The sequence below is a fragment of the Perissodus microlepis genome, chromosome 13, assembly GCF_051167445.1.
Source record: "Perissodus microlepis isolate ML-2025 ecotype Zambia chromosome 13, ASM5116744v1, whole genome shotgun sequence".
NCBI lineage: Eukaryota > Metazoa > Chordata > Actinopteri > Cichliformes > Cichlidae > Perissodus > Perissodus microlepis.
Genome location: NC_140473.1, coordinates 19,648,719 through 19,675,786, shown reverse-complemented (window position 1 = coordinate 19,675,786; position 27,068 = coordinate 19,648,719). Strand labels below are relative to the sequence as shown.

At 40.1% G+C, this 27,068-nt stretch overlaps 1 protein-coding gene across 1 annotated transcript; it reads right to left on the bottom strand.

Annotated features, from left to right (window-relative positions):
- Nucleotides 1-707: 707 nt before the first annotated feature.
- Nucleotides 708-26,762, bottom strand: LOC146375068 (protein FAM53B-like). The gene is made up of 5 exons (XM_084947793.1): nucleotides 25,618-26,762; nucleotides 14,744-15,002; nucleotides 11,993-12,047; nucleotides 9,118-9,950; nucleotides 708-1,935 (listed from the first exon to the last, which is right to left on the bottom strand). Exons 2-5 carry the CDS (start codon nucleotides 14,822-14,824, stop codon nucleotides 1,597-1,599), a joined length of 1,308 nt encoding a protein of 435 aa, XP_084803919.1. The 5' UTR covers nucleotides 14,825-15,002; nucleotides 25,618-26,762; the 3' UTR covers nucleotides 708-1,596.
- Nucleotides 26,763-27,068: the final 306 nt, after the last annotated feature.

Here is a 27,068-nt window from a genome sequence, read left to right as displayed (position 1 = left end):
GTTTTGGACTGAGTGCCTTCCTCCCCATGCCGGAAAAACAATCTGTCCTATCACTTAATTTCAGCAATCAGCCTCCCTCGTGGCCAATAACATTGATGATGATGAGACAAGACTCAAATTTAATCTAAATAGATTAAATGGAGGTAAGTCTTATTAAGGTGACGGTGCTGTGAGCTTATTTCAGAAGCTTGGACAGAAATGATAGGAAATCCCAGAGTGGAAGGACCCTGTCCGGTCTACATGTCTGGCTCCCCACACATTTTCTCCTGACATCACCTCCTCTGGCCCGTGCAGGGTTACTGGACAGGAATATTCCATTGCTAGACATCCTGCCATTTTGTCTGGGAACTGCACACAACCAATATAATTTTCTTTGTTTTGTTTTTAAACCTGACTTGCTGTATTCTTCAATAGCCTAGGTAGCCACTGTACAGAGAAAACATTTCTAGAGAAACGATTTGCTGCATAATCACGTTATGTACCTGTGGGTATTCAAAACAATACAAGCTGAGTGAGCTTCAATGAAATGGCTCTGAAATGTTATGCAGGAAACGACTGCATGTGGGTATGGCTTCTAAAGATTACCTGGAAACTTTGCAGCATGTTCAGACTTTTGATCTGTCTGGGTGAAAGCTATCTTTTACAGAAATCTTGATTACCACTGAGCAATCATTACAAAATTACAAACTCAAATTAAACCAGACAAGTGAGTGCAGGATGTACGTTTATTTCATATTCATTCTTATAGAACAAAGACCTTATATTCTTAATCCTGCACAAACAGCTCATTAAAAAAACCTGTTACTTAGAAAAATATACACTGATGTTAGAACTGAAAATTTGAGATTCAGTGTTTAATTCAAAAATACAATTTGTCTATTTGGGTCAGAAAAGGTGGCTTCGATTGAGGCAAGTTTCTTGAAGAGAACTGAGACAGCAAGCATCCAGAAGAAGGCACTTTACATTTTCTGAACTCCACATAAAGCTTATTGAGCCTACATTCAGCAAAAAAAAAAAACAAATCAGATTTTCACGTGTGCACAAAAGATGAAGAGGAAGGCCAAGGGTAAGTCTGTCTTTGCCTCTTTCTGTGTCACCCCATTGTTGATGCCCTCCACTTTCTCTGGAAAAACAAATTTGAGCTAAATATAAGAGAGCCCAGCTACTGCTACAGTACTACAAACTTAAGGTTAGCTGACTTTGGAAAGGTCATCAGGTTAAAAGACAGCGGGGTGCTGAGACACTTATTTAAGACAAACCCTCAATTTCCCACTCCTGAGTTAAGCTGAATATCTGATCCAAAAAAACCAAAAAACAAACAAACAACAAAACAAAACAAAACAAAAAAAAAAAAAAAACACAAAACAAACTAAGGTTACTGCTTTTTAAACAAACAGTAAGAATGTTCAAGGCAAAGGTGTCATTCAAGAAGCCAGCCGTTAACAACATATGCAATGCTTCATCATATGTATCACCATCCTTGTCTTTTCAAAGCCTTTCCCTTACAAAATTAGCTATTATTTTTCCTCATATTTATCTTAATAGTCATTTCTCCATAACAGTCCAGACGCAGTCTTAAAATCGTCGATGCAAAGTTTAGTTTCTTTCGATCTGTTCAAGATCCAGCTCTCCCCCAAGCTGAAAAATGTCCCTCTGTGTCCCACAGTCACCCTTCCAGAGGGTGCGTTTACCATCTTCGATGCCTACAGGAGACCCAGGCCGTGAGTCCACACTACAAGCGGAGTCGCTATCCTCGTAAGATGAATCTTCTTCCTCGTCATCTCCTATCACTTCCTGCCATGACTCTAGTCCCAGCTCAGACACGCCTGTGAAGTCTGAATCCAGTTGGTCGATTAAGTCCAAGGTGGGCGGGGACAGGACTGACTGGCAGTTGTCGCTAGATGAAAATCCAGGGCAGCTTAAGCTTTGTAAAGTCTGAAAAAACAAGAAAGAAAAAGAAAAGACCATGTTAGTCTGGACATTTTTGCACACATTCACATCATGGCCTCTTTCTGATGAAGAGCTACAGAAGTCAAAGACCATGTCAGGGAGCTCAGAGCTTCCCAGAATGTCAGTTTGAGATTGGGTTTCAGTTTGGGCATCTTAAAAGCCGGCTTTCCCTTTCACTGATGGCATGTGAACATGTAAACATGCAAAAACACCAGTACACGCACAAGGCATTGAAGAGTATACACAGAACACTAACCCTCTGGTTTGTTTGAGCAAAACACTGAAATGAGCACCAAACCACAAAATGTATCTCGTGTCAAACTGTGCTCTAGGCTTATTTATCACTGGAAACCACTTTGAAACACATACCTAACCCAACCCTGTATGGTAAAAGACATTTCTTATGTCAGCCATTGTTGTTCACAGTTGTTATGATGTTTTGTAGCTCACACTAGGGAGTGCCATGGACAATCTGGATGCGAACAATTGCCTGCGTTTTTGCTCTCAAAACTTGACCTTAAAGAGACTCAATTCACAAAGGCTCCCGGTTTGCTTTCATGCTCTCTTTCCACCCTGAATTCCTCTCTGCAACAAAGAAAGGCAGCCGTGCAGCGCAGTGAAGGGGTTAATGATCTCTGGAGTGCCCTCAGCAGCAGATGTTGGAGGCATGGAGGTGAATAGAGATGAGGTTTTCTCTATAAAGCCCAGGCTTTCATGACAGACACCTCTAATGTTCCCTAGCATGTGTTGAGACATTGCCTTTCCTTTTACAATGAGCTTGGAGACACCCTTTCTGAAATCTCATTTTAGCAGGCTTGCCGTTTCCCCGTCCAAGAGAAAACTATAACATAGGGTGAGGCTGGCTAAGTTTAAGGTTAGCTCACTTTTTCAGGATTAACTTTACATGCAAGTACCTCAAACACACCATGCTTCAACTGAAAGCGCTTGAGGTGATCATGTGAGGAGTGGGAGGCCTTTGCTGTAGTTACCCCACTGGAGTGGAAAAGGGGATTTCAGAGCTCTTGCTCTCTCAGTTCAACCCCTGGTATTACCCCACTACTAATTATCACAGCAGAGGAGGAGACGAAAGCAAGAGAGAAAGGAGGTGGAGAGGCTGTCTCTATACAATATGCTTTCTATAAAATCTACTGAGCCTGACTGGGATTTGGGTGGGTGTGGTGGTAGGCTGGGGGGAGCAGGGTTAAATTTCTGCTGTGTACCCAGCTTTGCCAGATGAAAAACACCCATGTACACACACACAAATCACTATTACCACACACATGGGCTCGCTACCCTGGACCTGTCATATCTCATATTACCCACTGCCATTATCAGGAATCTAACCATACACAGACGAAAACCACTTTAAAGTTATTATCCTCAAATGTCCTATTTAGAAACACACTTCATTTAAGGTTGGAGAACCACAATAAAAAAATTTAAAAGAATATAAGAGCAGATTTCTACTTTTAGTCAAAAATGATTAATCAAGCACAAAAAAGCTACTGGAAAAAGGTGTAAAATAAAACAACAAAAACTGAAGCATGAGTTTGAAAGATTTTAAACTCTACACATCTCGTCCTAATCCACAGAAAATACTATACAGCAGATTTTAAAGACTATGACTAATAAAGTGAACTTCTGGAGTCTTGGTGATGTGCTCCTTTCAGTTTTCAGTTCTTGCTGATTTGGCAAGTGCATTTAAATAGCATGGGTCTGGGACATCTGTTCTGTAAAATAAAATGCACATTGACCAGAAGCAGAAATACAAAAGAGGAATTATTGGGCCTGTTAATCTTATAGTCAAAAACTTTGGACTGACAGGCTAGGCAATATCATGTTATTTTAGTAAAGAAATTAATAAATAAGGACAAAGAAAACAACAGTGTCATCTAAACAGATAATTTAAAAGGATAATTAGTATTCCCATGATGATATAAATTTCTGTAATACTCAAGAGTAGAAATACCAGTCAATAATGCAGCTCAATCATTGACGTGTATTACTCTGTTTCACTCAAGTGACTTCTCTATCACTGATAATTTGACCAAGAGCGCCCTACATTCCAGCTCCAGCTACAACATGTGCAGTACTGTGCAAAAGTCTGGGGCCAGCCTTTTTAAAGTTTTTCTTTAGACACTGGCTGCATTTTCACTCATTCCTTGGTACTTCTTAAGCCACTTAACATTGACCTATAAATCACTCAAGCATAAAAAAAAGGCACCTACTACATAGGATGAACCTATGTTATGCCTACATGTAATAGATAACTTAGGAAACAATCGATTTTACATTGTATTTTTAGACATTCCCCAGAGCCCAGAACAAAACAAAAGACAGTCAAAATCCAAAGAAGAGCTTTGAATGTCCTTCACGATGCCAGGAGACATTTTCCCGAAGTATACTTAAATACATTCCAAGAAAGCTTGCCTAAGTGAGTTCAAGCTTTTTTGAAGAATAAAGATACATTTCTTTGTATGTTTTCACATGTTAAAAAAAACCCCAAGCAAAAAAAAACAAAAAAACAAAAAAAACATTTTACATTTTCTTAAGAAAATATAGAGAAATGAAAGGTGGCTCAAGACTTTTGCACAGCACTGTATACATGCCTCTGCAAAACTCAGCATAGTCCCAAGCAGTACCATGTTTTAACCATACAACTTCATCAATGCTGCCATACACATTAAGGGAAATGAGAGCATGGTTTTCAGTTATATCTGACACATCATGTCCACCACAGCCATGCATGCCTTCCAGCAAGTCATGTTTGAATGTTGAATAGAAAAAGTGAACAACACATGAGATCCACTGGATTGGTTTATACCTTTTTTGTTTTTACGTTTAATATTCACCAAAATCCTATAAGAACACATATTTTAGAGCTAAGTGGTGTTTTCATAGAGAGTGTGGATTATTTTATACCGTGATCTACACAACAATGGCTTGGACTGTAAGGATGTTATTTAGAGCATGGGTTCAAAAGGCAGCTGCTGTCGAAGAAGCACAAGCACATGCCAGGAGGTTAGGCAAATACCCTCCTGATGATTTGGGTAAACAACTAAAATCACCGAGCTAAATGCTATGCAAAGGCCCTGTTGTGAACCAAACTACAACCACAATCACACATATAGTACACTACTGGGAGGTGCAGGTACTTTACATTGCATTCACTGTGCAACTTCAGATTATTAGTATACGAGTCGATGGTGCTTCTTTGGTTTAGCTCTGTGCCGAAATTAGGTCACATAAACATTCAGCGACACACTGGTCTGAGGATAACATGCAATCAGACCTCCAGCAACAAACAACTGTGAAGCAAAAGAGAGGACAAGGAGGTGCAAGCAAAGACAAGAGACTATAACAGACATTCACGCACACAGTCTTTGTTTTGGTGTGTGCATTCATCTACTATTTTACTCCTCTGCAGACAGAATGCCTGGCTTATTCATGCAAATGCCCAGAGGTAAGATGATGATAAAAGACTAAAATGTTGGGCTGTCAGATGTTGAAAAAGTGTAGGCGATAATAATGTGTGACTACAGACTAATGTTTGGCGATGCTCTACAATGCACATTTATGACAAGTCACAACATGTCATTATACCCGGTGAGAGCTGCACCTCAAGACGCCTACCTAGGTGTTCCCACAAGCATGCAGGGCTCAGTTATGATCATCATGTCTGCCATCCAAGGAATGAAGTGTGTGTGATGGAAGAAGGAGGGGAAGACCAGAGCAGCTTGAACTTGGGCCAGGAGAAGGAAAATATTAATAGGGAGGGATACAAGTTTGTACATACACACACAAGCACGCAAACACACACATTTAAATATTTTGGACAAAAATGGACAATAGCCCAGCTGAAGTTAACTGACCAGGCTGGACTTAAGCACACAGCTTCCTCAAATTCACTGTGCAAGAAGTGTCAACAATCAATCAGTGAAGGACATGGAGTTTGCTATGCCCAATAGCCAGTCCATTAAAAAACAAACAAACAAAAAAACAATCCCCCAAAAAAGACAACAATGACAGGCCAAGGTGGAAGGGCAGGCAGAGATAACTTATCTACATAGCTGACTGGGAGGACATTCAAGGAATTTTGGGGGTGGCTGCATGTAAATCCCCACGGTAGTCAAGTTATAGCTGATTAGCATGACATGCATCCCCAGAATTCACACCCGCCTTCATTGATGTGGTCGAGGAATCTAAAGGCCAAATTACACCATGTTCCACTAACTCACACTGAGGGCTTGTTGACCACCATGATCCTTCACTCGGCGAGTCTCTGGCGCACGTTCCATAGAAAATTAATCAAACACCACCTGTCTGTATCCACTGCAGTTCAGACAAATGTCACAGTTTCCTGCCCCATCTACAACATGTTTGCTATTCTTTTAATCAATGTTAGACAGCATTACTCAAAACACACCTACAGTAAAAAAAAAAATCTACTGTTTACGGAGGTATGAAAAGTAATAATGTTGTCATTAGGCTCACCCAGTTCTTGAGAAAGAGTGGGAGGAATTGTGTGTGCGTAACCAGGGGAAAAAAACTGCCACTTCAATGACACAGAGGCCAGTTAAGAAGTCTTGTGATGCTCAAATATATAACGTCAGAAGAAAGATCACATTAAATAACTGATTTCCAATCAGAGTTGGTGAAATCTATTATATTCCCAACCCTGGCAGTACTTTGCATGTTCTATCCTCAGTAGATCAGACACAGGTTGTAACCAGCCCTAGTTTTCCACATTAACACTTCCTTTTCCAGACAGTCTGCCAGCTGGGATCTTTTTCTTTCCCTAGGCTCTCACAAAGGTCAACCACTTTTGGTAACAACAATGTCAATCTCCAGCGGTATCTTCTTTGTGCTTTTGGTTTATTAAACTTAGAGTGAGATATTACAATGCTGCTTAAGTTCCTGGACACACTTGACCTGGTTTAGTTATTGACATCAAGTCTCAATAACAGGAAAAGAAAATGAAGCAAGGGAGCACGTATTAATCATACTATCCTTGTTGTATGCAATGCTTTACTGGTAACTTTCCCGAGGTGTGCATGAGGATGAGAATTTAAACATGGTTACAGTAGATATGAAATGACCCATCTAACCTGTACGACCGGACTCCTTTCATCAACATGCACTCATGCAAGTCGACTCAAACCCCCGAAAAAAGTGAAAACATTTTTTGACCCGCTAACCTTTGAGAATAGATCATTTGCTGACAATAATCTGTAACTGGCAGAGTAATGGCAATGACTAATGGCACGTCGAGTTTAGGGCTGTGCGATATGACCAAAATCTCATATCCCGATATAAGACATCTATCGCCCGATAACGATATAAATCACAAAAATTTAACATTTTCTGTAAATTCTGTGAATCTCGGGCAGCTCGACTTGCGTGGAGTGTTTCCAGCTGGGCGTCGTGTACCTGGAGTCAAGTTTTTAACTGATGCGTGAAAATATATATTTTTAGACGTAAGTTGTAATGGCCGCCGTTTTCTTTGTGAGTATTTATTACACAGCGTGCTTCGGGGAAAAGCCTGTTCTAATGTTTGAGTCCAATCTATTTTTTAGCACCTGACAGCTCTTTTTTGCTTCTCATCCGTCAATACTCTGCATACTATTTCACGTGATTCAGTTTATTTTGAAAAGTCAACAGGATCTTGAGCTTTATTGTGAAATGTTTATGTGGAAAATAAACAAGCGGACACGCAATGGTTTTACCGTCGTGTTTGCTAACGACAACGCATAAAAACGGGTGCTTGTCCGTCCGTAGTGTGGTTATATTAAATATAAGAGAAAGAGAGAACTTTAGGAAATGAATATAGCCACTACAGTGTCCATCAAAACGATGAAAAAATATTGCAGTAAACAGTTTATTTTGCAACACCACGAAACAAACGATAGCGTAAAATGAAACAATAGACGTTTTTATATCGTCATCCGATATATATCGTTATATCGAACAGCCCTAGTCAAGTTAATGTAAAACTGGCTCCATGTGTGTGTTTGTGGATTCGTTCTTTATATGTTGCATGCCTGATTTTTCCCCTTTTAGAAGCTGGCAATACAAGGGGAAACATGTTTGCTAGGCTCCATTACCCATGCCTTGTTAATCCAACCCTGGCTAGTTCCTAAGTATGACTGGCTGGGAACTAATATTATTTCAGAAAGGAAAAGGGGGGTATATGGATGAACTGATGATAACTTTCTAGTAAGAGACAGGGAAATTACAATATTCTCCTGACACAAGGTACTGTGAAGGATGATTTTTGAGTATCAAATGACTTAAGTGATCAGGAAAGGATGGGTAAATAGGACAATGTGTAAAATTCCCAGAGCATTCACATAAATAATGAGCTGAATGTGATACAAGAATCAGATCAAATATCAAAAGAGTTCATGTCATTAAAATACTTCTCTGGGTCTATTTTGGGTTTGGGTTTACTCTCTGGCTGTTGCACCGTTTCCTCTGACCTTACAAAAGAACAAAAACTCTTGACATGGGAGATCCATCCAGAGCTCTGTGCATCCAAATATACCCATAATTCACTGCCGCTTTTTCTGACAGGTAGAAATATTGGGTAGGAGTTGCAGAGAAGAAGCAAATAAATGGTGAGAAGTCCAACCTTTGGATGGACTTGTTTACCCAACAGAGTTAATGAAATTATAAACCCGAGAGGGCCTTGCTAGAGCGTGGTTCAAGGCAGCGTGACTGAACATGAGGAATGCTTTCTTAGTAAGCACCGCTCCCTAAGCTAGAGGGAGGAAAGCCTGAGATCACTTAGCCTCGAAGCCTTGGACTGATGACGCAGAAAACTTAATACAGTTTAATTTAATCCACTCCCTGATCAAACTCTGAGAGAAAGAGACAGACTTAGTTTTGTTTGAAGATGTCTTGAACTTCCCTTTAGTCTAAGAACAAAAAAGCATTTGTCTGTGTTGTAAGTGCATCTGGTTCAGGATTAAAGTGAATGCAACAGAGCGCATTTCCCAGCATTAAAGCAAGATTAGAAATAAGCTGATACTCATTTGTGTTCAATCAGCAAACACATGTAATATTAAACTCTGAAATTAGTCAAATTCCAATTGAATGCATTCAAATCAATGAATATGTAAGTGCTTGTCTGTGCAGGTCAACATATGTTCAACATTTCCAGCTAACCTGAGTCATCTTTGTCAGGTCCAGGGAGGGCCGCTGCTCCTGAGCATCTTCTGGTCTCCTGCGCTTCATGCCAACCTTTTTCTCATTTAGCACACAGGGCTGAGACCTGCTCCGAGACAAACACCCCTTTCCCCTGGCTCTCTGGCTAGCTCGTCTCCCCAGCTCTGGGGTGGAGTCTGAAGAGCTGGTCTCCGATGCCTCTTCCCTCTGGTGTTCTGGCAGGCTGATCTGCTCGTGGGAAAGTGAGAGAGGCCTGAGGAAGACGTGATTTTGGGAGTGGTGATGATGTGTGGCAAGAGAGGTAGGGGAGACTGGAGAGGCAGTGAATTGAGGGTGGAGAGGCAGCGGCTGGTTGAAGAATGGCAGGTCCTGGATTCCATCAAAAGTGATGTTGGAGTGTGAGGGCAAACTAAAGCTGGAGCTACGCTGCATGGTGGGAAAATGGCTTCCCCCACCTCTGACACTCCCTCCACTGTGGCACCTTCGTTTCTCTACCGTTGTCCATACTCGGGACCCTTGGGGCCTCCAAGATGAGCGGAAGCCAGTGAATTCTTCAGAGAGCGACAGAGAGCGACACTGACGTTTGCTCGGGGGTGCCGTAGGAGTTTGGCTGGTAGCCGTAGTGGTGTAGTGTGCAGTGGCGGATGCGGCGTGAGTACTGTTGCAGAGACTCAGATCTCTTATCAGGCTGGTGATTGCTGTGGTGCTGCCTGGTTCCTTGACACAGTGGCTGTTGTGATCAGGCGTCACATCCCATAGAGGAGTACCAGACTGGCATGGAGCTCTCTGCTGGATGGCACAGCTTCGCCCCATATCCAACCATCTATCTGCCTCTGTAATAGGGAAAACATAAAAGCCTCACACTAATTGACCTCAACAGCAGCCCTTCTGACACATCTTTTTCTGTGCGACAAGCAATATTAAGCAAAAACTGCATTTGTTAACTAGAGCATGATGAATTCTAGCAGCAATATCTGGAAGGATAATTTAGTACTTAACAAAGACACAAAGAAACACACAAGCAGAAATAAGCTTAAGGCAAAGAGGATTGGTTGGTGTAAGAACAAACTGTTCGGAAGAATAAAGGGAGATTATTGTCTGCTTACAGCAATGGTGAGCTATTTAACTAAGAAGAAAGAAACAGCTAAGTAGAAACGCCAACAACAACAACAACAAAAAAGAAATCATGAGCTTTGGAGAATTACAAAAAAAAGGGGTGGGAGGTTGTTTGTCTTAACATGATTGACAAGGTTATACCTAGAGGAAATAAAACTACCAGTTGAACAGTTCAAACCAGTGCTGTTCCTCAGTAACTGTAATGAAAGCTGGACTGAAAATTCCCAATAATGTTGAAAGAACAAAAATAGTAAAAAAAAAAGTCATTTTCTGGAGAAAAAAAAACAAACAAACATCAGTGCATTCAAAGATGGAAATGTTTTAAAAGTCTTAAAAAGTTGGCTGCCCACCCCCCAAAAAGTCACAATGCTCAGTATAACACACTACATGCCCAGTAGGACTCAACAAGATCACCGTCTGTCTGCTTGTTTTTCACATAAACAGCTGCAGGACATGCAGTGAAACCTCAGCTGTGAGTTCTTACTGGCACATTACTGTTTCGGAGCATGAGAAACACATTTCTGCCTCCATTACTTTTAGAGTTAAATATGCAAAAAAATAAATAATACTGCGGTTTAAAACACCAACACACACACAAACAAAACAAAAAACACACAAAAAAACCCAGATTACAATAAATTCTCTTCCTCAGCACGAACCAGCTCACTCCACTGACTGCTATGTTGGCCATTTTTTTAAGTTTCCAGCAGTAACATTCCTGACTATTTAAAACTTGGACATGCAAGAACGTTGATTCCAAAAACATGAACTGCACATTATGATAAGAATCAGCCAGTGAAACAGTTGGGCAGTCACTCCCATTAGTCAAGTGGTTAGTAGGATATGCGTCAAAGCAGTATGAATTTCCAGCTGTCTCACCATCGGGACAAAAGAGTCTTGTGGAGGATAATACACCTACAGTAAAGTGTGGCTAAGTTCGACTCTATTGAAGCTTTTGTCAAAAAGAGCCCCTTGCTGATCCAAAAACCATCCTTTTGGATGCTTGCCTCCAATTCTGGCACGCTCTCTCCCAGACTACTGGACGGAAATCATTGTTTTGGCTGGACAAACAATGTACGGGGGCTACAGTGACGACCTGACAGGAATGTTAGGAAAACAACTGGACAAAAGGAGAAAGGGATGAACTTCAAAAGGCCACCATTTGAAAGCAAAAGACAAAGTGGTTGAACTAACAAAACACGCTAGCCAATTTTAATGTCAGGATTAACAGTGGAAAAATCTTTACCCAAAAGAAAGAGGGGGGAAAAAAGGAAGAAAAAAAGAGGGCAGTGGGAGATAGCTGGGTTTGTATTGACAGTAGCATTTCTTTTAACACAGAGGATAATTACACAAACACAGCTAAAGGGAAATTGTTGACATAGGCAGCAGAATATTCAATTACAGTTCACTCCCATGAGAGTGCTGTGCAACGTTGTGTGGAGGCAGGTGCACTCTGATCATGAGTGGGGGATGAGTGACAGATGGAAAAAGGGAGAAGTGAGTGATTGAGTGTGGCAGGGGATAAACAACAAGACAACTGCAATCGCTGATTTTGATACTTCAACTTATTGGGGAATTAAAGGGGACAATTACTTGTGTTATATCAGTTGTGAAATGTTTTTTAACAAATAATCAGCCACTGCTATTTTCCAGATGTTAAATGCAGAGCACAGAGGGATGGCGTTTAATAAATGGAAGCAGGAGCAAAGGGGGAAAGACAAACAAAAAGACATAACGAGTGATAATGAAGATAACTCACCTACGGTTCCACGGGAGAGGAGGGTGGTCCCTCTGCTCATGGTGGGGACCTCACACTGTTGAGGGCACAGGCGAACATAAAGCAAAAGTCAGAAACAAAAGCCAAGGAACAAAAGTTCAGCCCTCAAATCAAATGAGAAGACTGATTTGTCTTCATTTTGAGGTCAGGATTATTTACACGCTGCTGCCAAACAACCAGTGTGAAATAGTCAAAGATCTGCGTCAACCAAAGCCAATGCAAATGGCTACTTACTTTAAGCTTACTGTTTACGTTTTATGGTCTGCGAGTTTACCGTTTTGGTTCACAGCAACAACTAGCTCATACTCAGCAACTAGCGGGTGACTAAAGAATTAGATACATTTCTGAAGAGGAGGCGGAGAATAAGCAGCGCACAAAAGAGTGAGCATTAGACTCCATGAATAAAGACTCCAAATGAATGCTAATTTTCTCCATTCTTGCTGAATATATAGGGTGTTTCCCAACGAGCTTACTAAACAAAAAACTGCACTAATTTACGCTTCATAATAATTTACGCTTGTATATAAATTTTAATACATTTTTGTAAGACTTGCGCATTTAAATAGTTTCTAATGTTAAAGCTAGTTAAGTCTCAAGTCCTTTGACATCATAGAAAATTACAGTTACACCTACCCAAGCTAGCTAGCTAGCACAAGCAGCTTAACACACCACCGCTGCTATTGCTGCTATTTAAAACACAAGGATTCAAGAGTGTAGTCCATTATCCAGTGGGTGAACTACACTCTTTTGGACTGGTTTTACACTTTCACTTTTGTCAGAGCTGGAAACTACTTCCTAAAGATTATCCTTTAACTCACTGCAGGGTGCATGAAATACCTTCAAGGACAGCTGGACAATGATTTTACAATACAAAAGAACCTTTAACTAAATTTTGTAACACACCTGTTTTATTTCTTGGGTTTAAGGTACAAAGGCTATTAGGGGAGTATAAAACAGTTTTGCCTACACCCACTTATCTTTTAATCAGACACCCATCCATCCCATAGTTCATTTCTTACAAGAGGGTGTTGGCTGTCTGCACACAGGACAAAAAAGAAAATGCCACATTTCACTGCAGTGACTCGCCTTGAGGTTATTATAACAAAAAAAAATAATTTTTTTCTAAGATACCAAGCCTAGAACTCAAAATAAAGGCTATTGTGCCATAGAAGACGATCAAATGACAGAATTGGTACACTAAACCCCCAGGCCTTTAACGTGAGCAGCTGACGAGTGCAAAGGTAGCAGTGAAAAACCTCTGTCCATAAGCCTTTTTGATTTTTTTTTTTTTTTTTAATATGCATGTGGTTACATTTACAGTATATTATATAAGACTTACGTCAGTCTCTGAGGTTCAACAAAAGAGAAACATTTAAGACTTGTTGGGCCCAAGAAAATAATTCCTGGACGTTTCAGAACAAATCATATTGATGTTAAACGTGTCAAGAAATGTTTGTGATCCTTCACCATCCAAGCGCTTGAAGGAGTGTTGAGATTTTGTAGATTAAAAACTGCATATAAGCAGCATGATAAAAGCGGGAAAGTGAAAACTACTCTCCCGTGCTTGTCTGAATGGAGTAATGAGATAAAAATAAAATGTAAATAACCCCTATTTTACTTTGAGAAGTGAAACCTAGGTGCTGGTTTAAAAAAAAAAAAACAAGTGAAATAATTCTCAGGGGTGACACCCCAAAAATAACATTTTGACTGAAATTTAAAAAAGCTCTTTTTTGTTCCATACATTGCTTTTTTTAAAGCTTTAGTCACACAGATCATTCACTAAAGAATAACGTTTATTCTCCTGACTGGCTCGCTGGAGGCCACTGACCTTTGTTGAGTGTAATCAGTCGCAAAGAGTATGCTGTACCAAAAACTTGCTTGCTTGAATATTGCCACGGTCACCTGTAGTTCTGATGTAAAGTGCAAACACTCTTTACATTTTCACTGCTGCTTGGTGGTGAGTTAAAAAGTGCTGCAGCCTGTAAAATAAAAGTTGAGCCTTACCACTCAAACTAACAAATTTCAAAAGGCACAGCTTTTATACTGAAAGCAAATATCACCATTTTGCATCACACTTTTCACCATTTCACTACCGCTCAGAGTAGTTGGTGAGTGCTATGGGGGGGCTGCAACAATCTGGGAGGAGGTTTTCAGTGCAGCATTCTTCTTCGCAACCAATTTCACCAACTGACAGCAAGCAACCTCCTGCAACCACTTGCCAACCGGCTGGAGAATACACATTTTTCCCAAGCAACCAGTGATTACCAGGGGATTGTTAACCAGTCTCAGGAAGTGAAACTCTTGACATTTAGAATGTCTTTTGCAAGACTGTCTTGGCACAGGCAACATTAAACAACCATTTTTTTCCACTAGTAGGAAAAAGCTCCTGAAGAAACCCTCTTGTTGTGAGCCAATAGCTATAACCACTGATGCATTGACATTTTGGAATGATTTTGAACCAGTTCCCTTTATTTTATTAGGGAACTGGTTCCTTCTTGTTCTAGGCTAACACATCCTAGAACTCTTTGTCTTCAAGGGACAATTATAAAGCTCACACTGAACGTCTCATCTGAGTAAGAGAACCTCAAAAGTGAAAATGTATCTATCATATTAATGACAGTTAAAGACATCTAAAATCCTTTAGTGAACAACTTATCGTGGTCTAACATGCTTGTGGGTACACTACCTACAAGCTTGCCTTGTGTGAAAGTCAAAACGTAAAGTTTCTCTCACCAGCCGTCGCTCGATGCTCTTGGACGTTACATCATTGGCAGCCTTCTTCTTTTCCAGTGTTTGTGAGAAAACAATCACCATGGTAGCAAGTAGCTCTGCTCCAGTCTGTTCAGGTGCAGAAAAAGGCCACAGGCAGCCATCTTATATGAGAGCAGAGGGCAGACAGTGCATTTGGGCAAAAAGCAGAGGAAGATTTCCCATTTGAAGAGCAGTACTTGTGAAGGTGGTGGAGGTAGGTCTCTCAAATGTCAGCCAATCTCTGTATTCATGGAAAAAAAGGGAAATAAAAACATTACTAATTTAATTAAAGTGCAAAGGATGTTTCTGGCTGCAAGACATGGGCAAGAAGCAGGGCCTAAATAAAGCTCAGGTTTAAGCATAGCCATAACAATCAATAGTGTGCCAAATCTGGCTTCTTAACCCCAATTGTGGCTGCTTTAACTTGTTCTGTGCCATTCTCATTAAGATTTTTCACAAACACAAAAAGCATGGCATGTGCATTTTTGTCTTAAAACATGTCTTGAGAGAAAGGTTTCTCACAAATACAAACAGGTTGCCTTTTTAATCAATCTGTAAGGTGATAACTGTCATTCACAGATAAATCACTTCAATATCTACATTCCTCACTGCTTTAACTAACATACCCATAACAGTGATTGAAAGGGGCACGGTTGAATGCGATACATGTTTGCTATATGCACTCCTTAAGTTTTTCCATTCAACATTTAAAATCCGAAAACTTACAGCAAATTCAGTCATCGATATAGATCCACACACTATATACACACACCTATCAACCTACTAGCTTTAAAAGAAAATGTGCTGATATATGTTAAACTGCTTCCTCATCCCTGTGGATAACAGAACATTTGGCCTGTCAGCAATATTACCCTGAACACGGGGGAATCTAAACATGCTGTAACAGAAGGCTAGCTTTAGCTAATCCAGGAAAAGACATTACTCACGTCACATGACTACAGATGTGGCTAGAAAACACGAATAGAAAAGAAGCATATATGGAGCTGCGGTTAACTCAAAGACTGCCTGCACCCACACATAGCAAAGTCCAGACAGTAGCTGGTTCGGTAAACACAACCGTTAAAAGCTTTATATGTATGGCAGATGGTCTATAGCTTTTTTTTTTTTTTTTTTTGGGGGGGACAAACATGCCTTGTCACATCTGCTCAACTCAGCCTTTCTGATGTTTTTCAATGCATGTGAATGACTATGGCGGAGGATGGGCAAGTTCAGTTATGCTTTCTTTAATAAAAGTAGCTGCAGTGACTTTGGACTCCGTCATTTACCAACCACCAAACACACTGACAGTATCCAATTAGAGAGTACCAGCATAGTTCAGATCCCCAATCAACTGCTGGCTAATGACAGCTTTCGACTCCGGAGCAACACATGAGGCTAATGGATCTTCCAGGCCTACTATGCTATCCTGCCCATGAAACATGTGGTTTTGTGTTAAGTAAGGGTTGTTGCACTTACACAAGATGCTTTAGGGAGAAGCGTGCACCACTGAAAAAAATTGACTTCTGTAGAGGAAAAAAAAACCAAAACCAAAACAACAACAACATGGATCGATAAAAAGTGTTTTGTTTTTTTAAACCAGTCTAGTCATGTCTTCCGACTTAACAATGTCATCTCTGTCCCTTTTCTTGTTTCCAGCCCCATGACTACATAAAGACTAAGTAAATAAATGTTTCATGTAGGCCTGCCTGAAACCAACAGCCGGCATATGACTCCCATTATCTCCATTCATTTCAGAGAGTCGGTGGAGCACAACCGGGCCTCCACAGGCAAGAGAAGGTGGTACTGTTAGTGGGAGTAAAAAGTAAAGAGTATGTTCTTCATAATCAGTTTTGCAGATTACTCTACTGATTAGAAGTGACACTGAGTAATGGGTGGGGCAATGTATTGCAGTGTGTGTATGTGTGTGTTAATCAGAATAAGGGTCGAGGAGCGTGACGGCTGTGTGTAAAGGTTGTTATATTGTGCCGTTTGACTGATGCAGGTAGGAAGTGTGACTTGTCCGATCAAGGCTGAAACAGCATCTCCACACTGAGAACAAGAGCTAGCTGTGCATGTGTTTCTGTACATGCATGTCTGCTTATGCTAACCTGCACTTGTGTGTGTAGTGACTGGCAAGCAGGGTCATGGGAGAGGGCAGACCGAGTGTGAATTCAAGCCTGGAGCCATGCTTATTTAATGAACCGACTTCTCATGATGGGGAAACCAGAGCTTAATGGGCTGTGTAGAGCACTTGTGCAGAGCCATTTTCAGATCCGATCAGATTTTTGCTCTTCAAAGCAAGAGTCCTTGCTGGCTACATCACACTGTTTGAAAAGCCTTTTTGTTTGACTAGATGTCAGTCCTAACAAAAACCCAGGAAATTATCAGTTCATCTGAGGTTTGATGAGTCCCTCTTACACTCCACTGGGAGAAGAATTAAATATCATTTTTACAACTTTGGTCTTCAAAGATTATAAAAACAATCATTACTGTGTTTTTATATATCCAGCACAACATCAACCTTTTTCCTGTCTTGCCTCCCTGAAAACAAAAGCATTGTTCACCAAGCACTGGTGAAATGACAGGTAAGGTTGGATCATCTGAAAAATACCATCTTAAGAGAAGTTGGTTTTATCCTACGGATAATATGTCGTTGTGAAAGCAATCTTAAAAGGGCCGCAGATGGACCTGTTTCACTCATGTGCTTGCCTCATGGTGCAAAGATAAAATCTGTGGGGCCATAAATGAACACCTCAAAGGCCTGCCTAGTTGTGACAATACTGCAGGGTAGTGGAACCTGTACTGTGGGCTGAGTGATTTGTGATAGTGAGGGTTGTACCCCACCCCTGAGGAAGGAAATGCACTGTTGAGGAAATCTACTGCTCAGTAAATTTGTGTTTCCACAGTAACTGAACAATTGTTAAATAGCTGTGATTATGATTTATGATCAAACAGCTTTACATTACACTATCAATTTTACTAAGCTTTAAGTTAAATATGTTTCATAAAGCCAGACAAAATCTCACGAACTCAGCTGCATGTCCCACACAGAAAAATGTAGTTTTTGTTATCATAAGTCAGGCTGATCATCAAACAAAGGCAAGTGACTTAAATGACGATTTGTCTCATCCTTTACAGTTAAGATACCAGAGAAGACATTGTGGATACTAAATGAGGTGTAAAACTGAAACTGGAAGAGCTACTTCTCCCTTCATTAGAGTCTCATATTATGATAAATGTGATGGGATAGGTGCTTTTTTTTTTTTACTTAATACTTTTAGTATACTAATTATTTTTTTTTTAATAGCTCAACAGTACAAAACAGTGAACACTGCACAAAGCACCGACTGATTTAGTCAAAGACTTCCACTTGCTATAGATCAACTTGCGATACTGCTTTGCCTGACAAGGATAAAATGACTGAGGTTCATCAATTGTTTTGTCAGATCCCATCTCAGCCCTATTTGATTCAAATAAAGGAAATCTTTCCCAATAAATGTCAAATATATATGATATTTGCTGAGTCGTAACTTATCGAACTAACAAAACTTTGACCATAAGTGGGTTCAAATCCACTGGTACTTCAAGAACTGATTTGTGTATGCTGGGATGCAGAAAGCAGCTCTTGGCTCACAATAGTCAGTGACTCAGGAGGGCACAAGAAAGAGCAGCTAAGATAATGTGGCTCTTTGCCCAGGCTGTGATTTGTACAGGCAGATAAATAGAAGCCTATTTGCGCCCCCCCCCCTAAAGTTCTGTAACGGGGTGTTTGGTGTCCATCACTAATTGGCTCTGGTTGCTGCATACTTGTGTGGAGTGCGTCTGGTGTCAGGACTGATCAGTTGCTGTACTTGTACTGTACCAGTTCATTTGGCACTAATGAAATGTTGAAGCCCAAATATTCAAAATATGGCATGGCTGAAAAGCCTCGGCAGATCATATTCTTGTTTTGATAAGATTAAATTAAATTACTGTCACAGTTTTCCTTAATCAAAGTGGCACTAAATGTCGGAAAAGGCTAGACGCTGACACCTGTTTTAAATAGTTCAGATGTCCATGAGAAACTAAATGAAAGCCTTAAAAAGAATAAAGGAGGCTTTCTTTTGTGAAAGCCTAAGATGTCCATTGTTAATTCAGGGTGAACACACAGCGACCCTTCTCTTGGATAATGTGGTCGAGGTTGTAAAAATGGTGTGGGAGGTCAAGACATACCATTGAATCTTTTGGCTATCACCCTAGTACCGTCTACTCCTTCAAAGGTACATAAACACTGAAAAGCTTATTCAGTGAAACTTTATGTTTTAAGTAGTCAAGTTGTGGCCTTTTTTTGGAGATTACCCTGAATGCTTCTCTCATGACAGTGACCATTAATCTCTGCATGAATACAGCCTTGAAGCTCCAATTTAAGTTGCTGTTACTCTTAACAACAGATCTACAATAGAAATAAGAGCAGTAAACATGAACCCCAAAGCTTTCTTTAGAATTAACTTGCAAGTCCAGTTAATACTGGTCTTCTTATCTCGACTATGTTGGCATGAAGACACTAACATAATTCACATAAGCAAGCACACTTCCCTTTGCACCGCAGGAGTTCTACTTCCCTTGTGGTCACATGACATGCCACTGCTGAATTGGGTGTGGAACATACTGACTTCATTACTAAATACATGAAAGGAGAAAGCCCCAAGTGATATCCACAGAACATTGTGGCAACGAGTTAACTTCACATGCACATATTCTACCATCATTTCACATTAACATTTATTTAATCATAGATTTAGAGCCTGAGAGGGGATATGTTATCTACTATATGTTAGGTAAAATTGTCAAAGTTTTTGTTTTGGGTTTTTTTCCCATAAAAATGAATCTGATACTTCCTGGGGTAGTTTCACTCTGACCTAACACACAAAACAGTTGCTAGGTAGTACACTGTTTCTAGGATTTTAATAGGTAGCCATAGCAGCCAAGCACACAACAGAAGACAACAATGACAACTGGTGATGTGAAAAAGGCAGATGTCACCCATCTAGTGAATAATAATGTCTGGACAGCTCATCAGTCTTTATCAGTAAATCTGTTTGTCATAGGAAACTGGACTATTGAGCAAGGCCAGTTTACTAAGGTGAAGCACTGTGACATGTAACCCGCAAACACACCACACTCTTTCTATTTAGGGTAGCCTTAAATTTATTAGGGGTTGACCTCTGTTTCTTAGACTAGGGTTTAGTTAACCGAAAGCTTAAGGAGCTTGACAGGCATAGGATCAGGTGTTTGAGTAGGTACCACACTAATTATACTGTCCTCTCCGACTGACCCAGCAATCCTTGCTTTTCTGCCAGTGGTTTCTTCCATTTTCTGTTCTATGCACACTAGAGCTCTAATCCATTAGGGGCACATTACATACACCAGAGGCTCCAGTTCTGCTAGCAATCCCAAGCAATTGCTTAGCTCAATAGGAGGGGCCATTCCTATGCTGTATAAACAAGTGATGTTATACTCACTGTCAGTACCAATGATCTAATAAGTACCCTATATAGTGGATTTTTAAAGATCAATATAATAACTCTAGTTTGAAGGAGAAAAAAAATAACAAATTACTAGACAAATACACCCCCCCCTTCCAATCCAAACTCCACATTGTCTAATGAAAAGAATACAAATCCAAAAATTCAACACGCTTGAAAATTAACAGTCTTTGACTAGTGCTATTACACGAGATTTTTAACAGTAGTCAAAGCATAAGTCATCAATGAGTCAAAGTCAATCTGAAAAACTGTCAAAGAGATGTGGCTACTGTATCATAGTTTAGCAATGCTAACCAAATTCTAACAACCATGCTTATTAGAAAAAGAGAGGTCGCATGCTTCTGGCAGAGCAGCAGTCATCTTCAGTCTAACACATAATATTATCATGTATACTGTAATCACTAAAATGATAGAGCTCATAATTTACAAATACATTTTCTTAAAACCAGTTGATTTCTATATAGTGTCCTCAGCATGTAAGTAGTCCATGAAAGTGTTGTACAGAGCCAGTGGCCCATGGTGCTGCAGCCGATATGAGGTTAAAAGTGCTTCTGTTGTTATGTGAAGCACAATGGCGTCAAATCAAACAAATGAAGATGATTTCGTGACAGCAGTGACTGGAGAAGCAGGAGGAATTGCTTCCTCACTGACATTAAATACGACACTAGTGGTAAGTTAGAAAAGCTTTGTGGTGAAGTGTGCAGTCCAAATGAGCACAAAAGGCATTTGTGTAAATGCCAAAGTGTGTATATCTAGGTTGAAAAATAAGCTTTTATAATATTCATATATAATGGTATGTTAATTAGCCATAAGCTTTCGCATACTCATGCTTATTAATATAAAGATATACAGTAGGTCTGATGTAATATGCAAGAGGAGTCTAAGCAGAAGGGCTCTACAAAACAACAATTACACTGACTTTGTGTATGAAGCCGCCATGCAAAACAGTGCTGCACATACCATCATGAGAGATGGAGGCCGTTTAGCCATGCGGCCCTGTTGGAGCCAAGTTCCACCGATAGTTTCTAAAATATGTTGGCAGCACTGAGTAATTAATCAATTACTTTCTGCTGCCCTATTACATACATTTTTTGGAGATGTGGGTGAGTTTTTAGTGAGTATCGGTGGGAGAATTTCAGAACAAAAACTATGAGCAGCATTCCATCAGCCCATTCATTCATTCATGAGGGGGCTCAGCTCACCATATGGACCCTCTGACTGCTCAGCATAATGTGTACCAGGAATGTAAAACAGATATTTGAAAATCCCACTGAAGACGTGTCATTTTAAGTTTTTTTCATTGAAATAACCACATACAGTAAATGTTGGACTCATGAGTCCTTTGTTAAGCAGCGCTAAATAGGAAGAAGACATATTATCAATTTAAAACATCTGTTAGTTTCAACAGTGATGACTGGGAATAATTTAAACAAGCCATTTCACATTCAAATTGCGGGATGCGTTGTTTGCACTCATCTTTGTTGAAAAACGAAAGCAAATCAAATTGGTGCTGGAATAAAGTAAACTGCTACTGTGTAAAGGTCAAGGTAATGTCCGTAGACAAAGCTTTTACATTTCCTAGTTGGACCAGGAGCTTTCTTTGCATAGTAATACACAGTAGAATTCCAATCAGTCTCTGACTTAAGACTCTCAATTGTAATACTTCAGTTACATCTCCATATACAATATCTTAATAATACTGTTTGTTATTTGGCAGTTAATAAGCTCATCTGATTCAAGTAATCTAATATGTTACACAGCAAGCTACTTGTTGAGCTTCTGTGTAATGACATGCAGGTGCATGTAAAACAAGTATGTAAAACAGAGTCCATCCCAAATACTGAGAACCAACATGCTGTACAACTCCACAGGGGGGAAAAGTATGACTTTATATTACCAATCAATAATAATGCTAGTCATGAGAAGCCAGTGTGACCAGACAACCCTGCTTGTGAAAGGATGTAACACATTAAGTGTCACATTAGTATATATCAAAAAAATGATTGACATTATTAATTAGAGTCCTAATACTTGAAAGAGGAAGTTAGATGCTTAGATTTTGTCACAACTGTGGAAAACAGGTTCTAAAAATACATCAGATAAGACTGTCTGTACACTAACAGAAGCTTTCAGTTCTCTCTGTCTGTTTTTTTTGTTAAATAAATAAAGGACTCATTTGGGAGATTCCTTCATCAGGCTGGATCTACGGTAAAGAAGGGCATGAATGAGACTGGAGTTATGCTTTGGCTCATATTGTAAGGAAAGGCCAATCCAAAGCAGTCGAGGAAAATAAACAGAAGAATGCCAACCGCTGCCATTCATAAGTGTGGTGTTATGATGACACAAGGCAACACCTGGGATTTGGGGTTTTCCAGAAGAATACAGGTTATGCACATGCACACAACATATGCAAACGACTAAAATAAATAAAGACATACTTATTTGAGAGTCAAACACAGTGTGGGCATCCTTTCTTTCCCTTTTTTAAATAATTCCTCACTATCGCCACATAAAGACTAGAGCAGAGTGTTCATTGGAGCATTTCTATTGCATCCCAGAATGCTTTTCATCTTTAAGTAGAGTCTGGTGCCTGTCTTGGGGGGTTGGGGGAGTGCTTCTCTGGTGTATGTGAGAATGCCTCTTTTCTTTTCTTTTCAGCTGCTGGTCTGTGGCTCTGTGGGCGATTTGACGCCAGACTTACAAATCCATCATGTTAATGAGGAAGGAATAAACAAAACAAGGAATATTGACAATGAAACAAATACACTGACAGAGTCAAATAACCGAGGTATTTGTTTTTAACTTCTTTAAGACTAAATGGGGAGGTGGGGTGAGTTTAAATGTGTCTGAAGCCACAGCAATTATGACTGCAGGTCACAGAGAAGAAAGGGAAGCTTCTGAAATGAATAAAGAGTACCATGGTGGCAGAGACAGCCATGGCTAACAACCCTTTTCTGGTAGGTTTGCATAATGCCTTGGGTCAGGGAACAAGGGAGGGAAAGAGAGCAACAGTGGAGCAGTAGTGGAACAGAAAGACAAATAACAGTCAAAAACAGGAGAAAAAGCATGATTAATAAATGCAAAAAAGGCAAAAAGCAAAGGACCGAGAGGGGTGAAAGTGGCAGCATGTGCGTCAGCGTGTGGACTGAGTGAGAGTTGTTCACACAGACGGAGAATGGGCCAGTGGCTTGCTCAGCACACAGGCACACAGCTGCCCACTGACAGAATAGAGTTCTAATAGGGCCTTTTTTCTGCAACACAAAGACCTTGCAAATGTGTGCGTCTTAAGCACACACTGGAGTGCAGAGCAATCCCCTTTAAAAACCCACCGCCCTTAATTGCCTCCATATATTATGTTTCTAGTATGTCCAAAACAAGCCTACAGATGAACAATACCAGAGCTGTTGTTGAGCACAATTGCAGTACACTAAGTACAAAAAGCGATCGCCAGGAACTGATGAAAATGTGTAAACTGCTTCCTTCTCCACACGAGTAGTGTTTTCACTTTTTTGGAAAAAGTCCTATGGATTGACTTGTTTCAATATGCCTGCTTAGCCAGTAGCAACATTTCCAAACGTGTTAGAAGTTAAATAAAACAGCCAAAGTAACATATAGAAGACAACAGATTGCTTTTGTTTTCTGGACCTCTGCGAACCTCTGGCACCAGGACAGATCACTTCCACCCTGCTCCTAGTCAGACATAATAATTCGCAAGAGCAAACAGCACATTTGCAGATTCACGAACTTGTTCACATCAAGCTGAAAGATTCCAGCAATTGTTTATTTTGGAAAAATCAAGGCATTGTGTAGTGATCAAAATCTTCCCCAACCTGGAAAAGTAGATAAGAAGTACTCAGAACAGGTTACATCTAAGTCAAACCCGCATTTGTGAGACACCTCTATCAGCATGCCAATAGTCACTAGAGTTGACAGGTGATTAAATCTGCCCAAGCACTCTGCTTCACTTCCAATCTGAACTTCAGCTAACCTTTGCAATTGCGAAGACATTTCATTTTCTGCAAATATGCATCCATTCACGTTTAGTTTACCAACCAACCTAGCCAGTCAAGGATGACCTCTTGCTTCTGTGTCCCTGTGAAAATTCCCTGATATTTCCAATTAATGTACCCTCATACCAAACCAGTTCTTCAGGGTATTGTGTTGATGGTGTCCACAAAGCTCAGCCAGCTGTGGTTAGCATCGGAAAGGGCAAAATATAAGCACCAAAACATAAGCGCCAACACTTCCTAACCCACAAAGGAAACAAAGATGACAAATAAGCAGTTTAGTGCTCTGCTGTCACTGTGCCCTATATTCAGAGTCCTCGTTTACAGTTTGAGCCTAAAACAAAACAGAGGCCTCATAGCTATGCCAGCGGATAACAAACCTAAATTATAATTTTTCTTATCAGCATCTTATCAGTTCTTATCATGTAGGTTTCAGTTTCATATATGTATAACATCATAGTCTTAGTTTATAATGCATTCATCTCTGTCACGTAGTCATAAGAACAGTGTATATTTTGGTTGAACTTCAAGGATGCAGCCTTATATATTAGCTGATAAAACAGAATTGAAATTGAGGAAGAACAAAGTGGCCAATAGTTTCGGGCTCCTCAGCCTAAAAAAAGTACCTACTCTGATGCTCAGGAAAAAAAAAAAGCACAAGATTTAGTAATTTCAGATTCCTCTCTGAAAAGAGAACAAAAACCTAAATGTGCGGTGGAGATTGGTGCGACTTGTGCAGCCAAGCCTTATGACTCAAAGCACTAAAGCTTCTCTTAACATCATCTCATGGGTTGTGGTGAGGAACTGTGTGTCAATGCTGCAAAGCAACCACACTGCCTCTCCACCTACAGGTACTGTGTAGTTTACAGCAGTCTCAGATTCACTGCATTGCCTGACAGATGAAGGGGGAGTTTGCAGCCTCAAAGAGCTTGCTGCCTGCGTGAAGCCCCTAAACCTCAAAACGGGTTATTATGCGGGGACATTTATAGCAGCACCAGGTCGGTAATGTAGATTATTTTATATACATATATTTATTTAGAAGCTCCATAGCAACTGAGTGCAGAACAATTAAGTTGCAGTCACCCAAAAAGAGTTTAACACGCCACATTGTTATTTTTTATTTTTATATGAACAAAAAAGGTTTATACTCTTTTAAGAAATTCATCCCCCAAAAAGCCATTTATGTTTTCTTAAAGTACGTGTCCTTAAAGTAACCTTACAAGTTATATGGGGAAACCCAGCAAGAACAGAGTAAACTTCAGAGCAGTGAAAGAAACAAAGACAAAGACGTTCAGTGCATACAATTTAACTAGCGTGCTACTACCTGGCTAGCAGAGGCTCTTTCGAGGTTAGGTCATCTTCAACAAACGGAAAGCGAAAAAGAAAAAGTTTATCGCAGTTGCAGCCGCCAGTTCAGCGTCCTCAGTGTAGGACCAAGCAAGACTGCAAGCAGCTGAGAGCTGAGCTTCTGCCTTCAGCATTGATTGTAACAATATCCGCGTACACATGCAGTTCAAGTCAGCGGGGGGAGAGACGAGCAACAAGTTAACCGGCCAGCAAACTAATGCGGACACGGGGACACCGGGTTGTTGTGCAGTGTTCTCGTAAAGTTATAATTATTATCCAGAAACACTAAAAGTCTTTAATATGTCAACACACAAGGGGCGAAGTTTTATTTACCACTTGCACCCCCACCCTTTTCGAGTTGGTACGTTCCAGTGCCCTCGGGCATTTACAATACTCGTGGTCATTTTTTATTACTATGCAGCCCGTTTCATTGATGTTGAGTAGATAAATGAGTGTTGACGAGTCAAAATAAGCAAAGATAAACAACTCAACTAAAAGTTGCTACCGCGGACCCATGCGTTTTGCCTAAAACAACGAGACATGTCGTCACGTAATAACGTGAACCACGAGTAAATAAAGTTTATAATCGTTAATTAATGCCTTATTGCGCCCCAGTGTACCAGTGGTAGTCATTACTCAGTGCGAAAAGGTCTGAAATACTTGTTCGTCCACCTCTCGCCATGGAAAGTTCACCGTTACATGCTGAAGTAATTCAATCAATCCACAAAAATCCTATTAGGAGACCTTCAAACGTGTTTCCAGGGAGATGGAGTGAAAAAACATAAATATTTGAAGTATCACACTTGAGAAGTTGAAATGAAAGCATGGTATTCGTGCTGGTAGTGCAGCCAGCGGGTTATGGCACAGAGTCTAAAACCTTATAGGTTAACATTATGAATGGAATAAAAGTGTAGCTTGAGCCATGTGCCAACCCAAAGGCTGTGAAAGCGCTGATGAGGGTAAATCTGCTGCAGACTACAGCTGAGTTCAAACCAGCAAGTTTCTTGTCTAATTTTCCTTCATGATTGGGTGGCTGGAAATAAAATATTTTTAAAGATGAAGGAATGAAATTAGTCGAGCTGTTTTTTGTTTTTGTTTTTTTTTTTTTAAAAAAAAAAAGATAATTTGAGTTGATGTAACTGTCTACCTGTTTACCTGTTTATTTTTATTTATTTATTTTTTTTTGGGGGGGGGGGGGTTGCTTAGAAGTATAAAGGAATATGTTTTTATTTGATTTTTTAATGCCCCCCCATTCATTTAAACAGGTGTTAAACTTTTCTGACTCATAAGAGCTTCTTAACAACTTAAAAAAAAATAGACACAGAAAGATTAAATGTTGATAAAAGTAAAGGACAGCCTATTTAGCTGAAGCTCAATGAAGCACATTTCTCTTCATGGGAAAATCTCTGTGAGAGCTTCAAATGTGGG

What these genes read in the sequence shown, in the direction of transcription:
- LOC146375068 (XM_084947793.1), bottom strand. Translation starts at nt 14,824, where the DNA reads ATGGTGATTGTTTTCTCACAAACACTGGAAAAGAAGAAGGCTGCCAAT. An exon ending in CCTCTCCCGTGGAACCGTAG is followed by an intron (nt 9,951 to 11,992) that starts GTGAGTTATCTT and finishes TCCCTATTACAG; the next exon opens with AGGCAGATAGATGGTTGGAT. An exon ending in ACCTGACAAAGATGACTCAG is followed by an intron (nt 1,936 to 9,117) that starts GTTAGCTGGAAA and finishes TTGTTTTTTCAG; the next exon opens with ACTTTACAAAGCTTAAGCTG.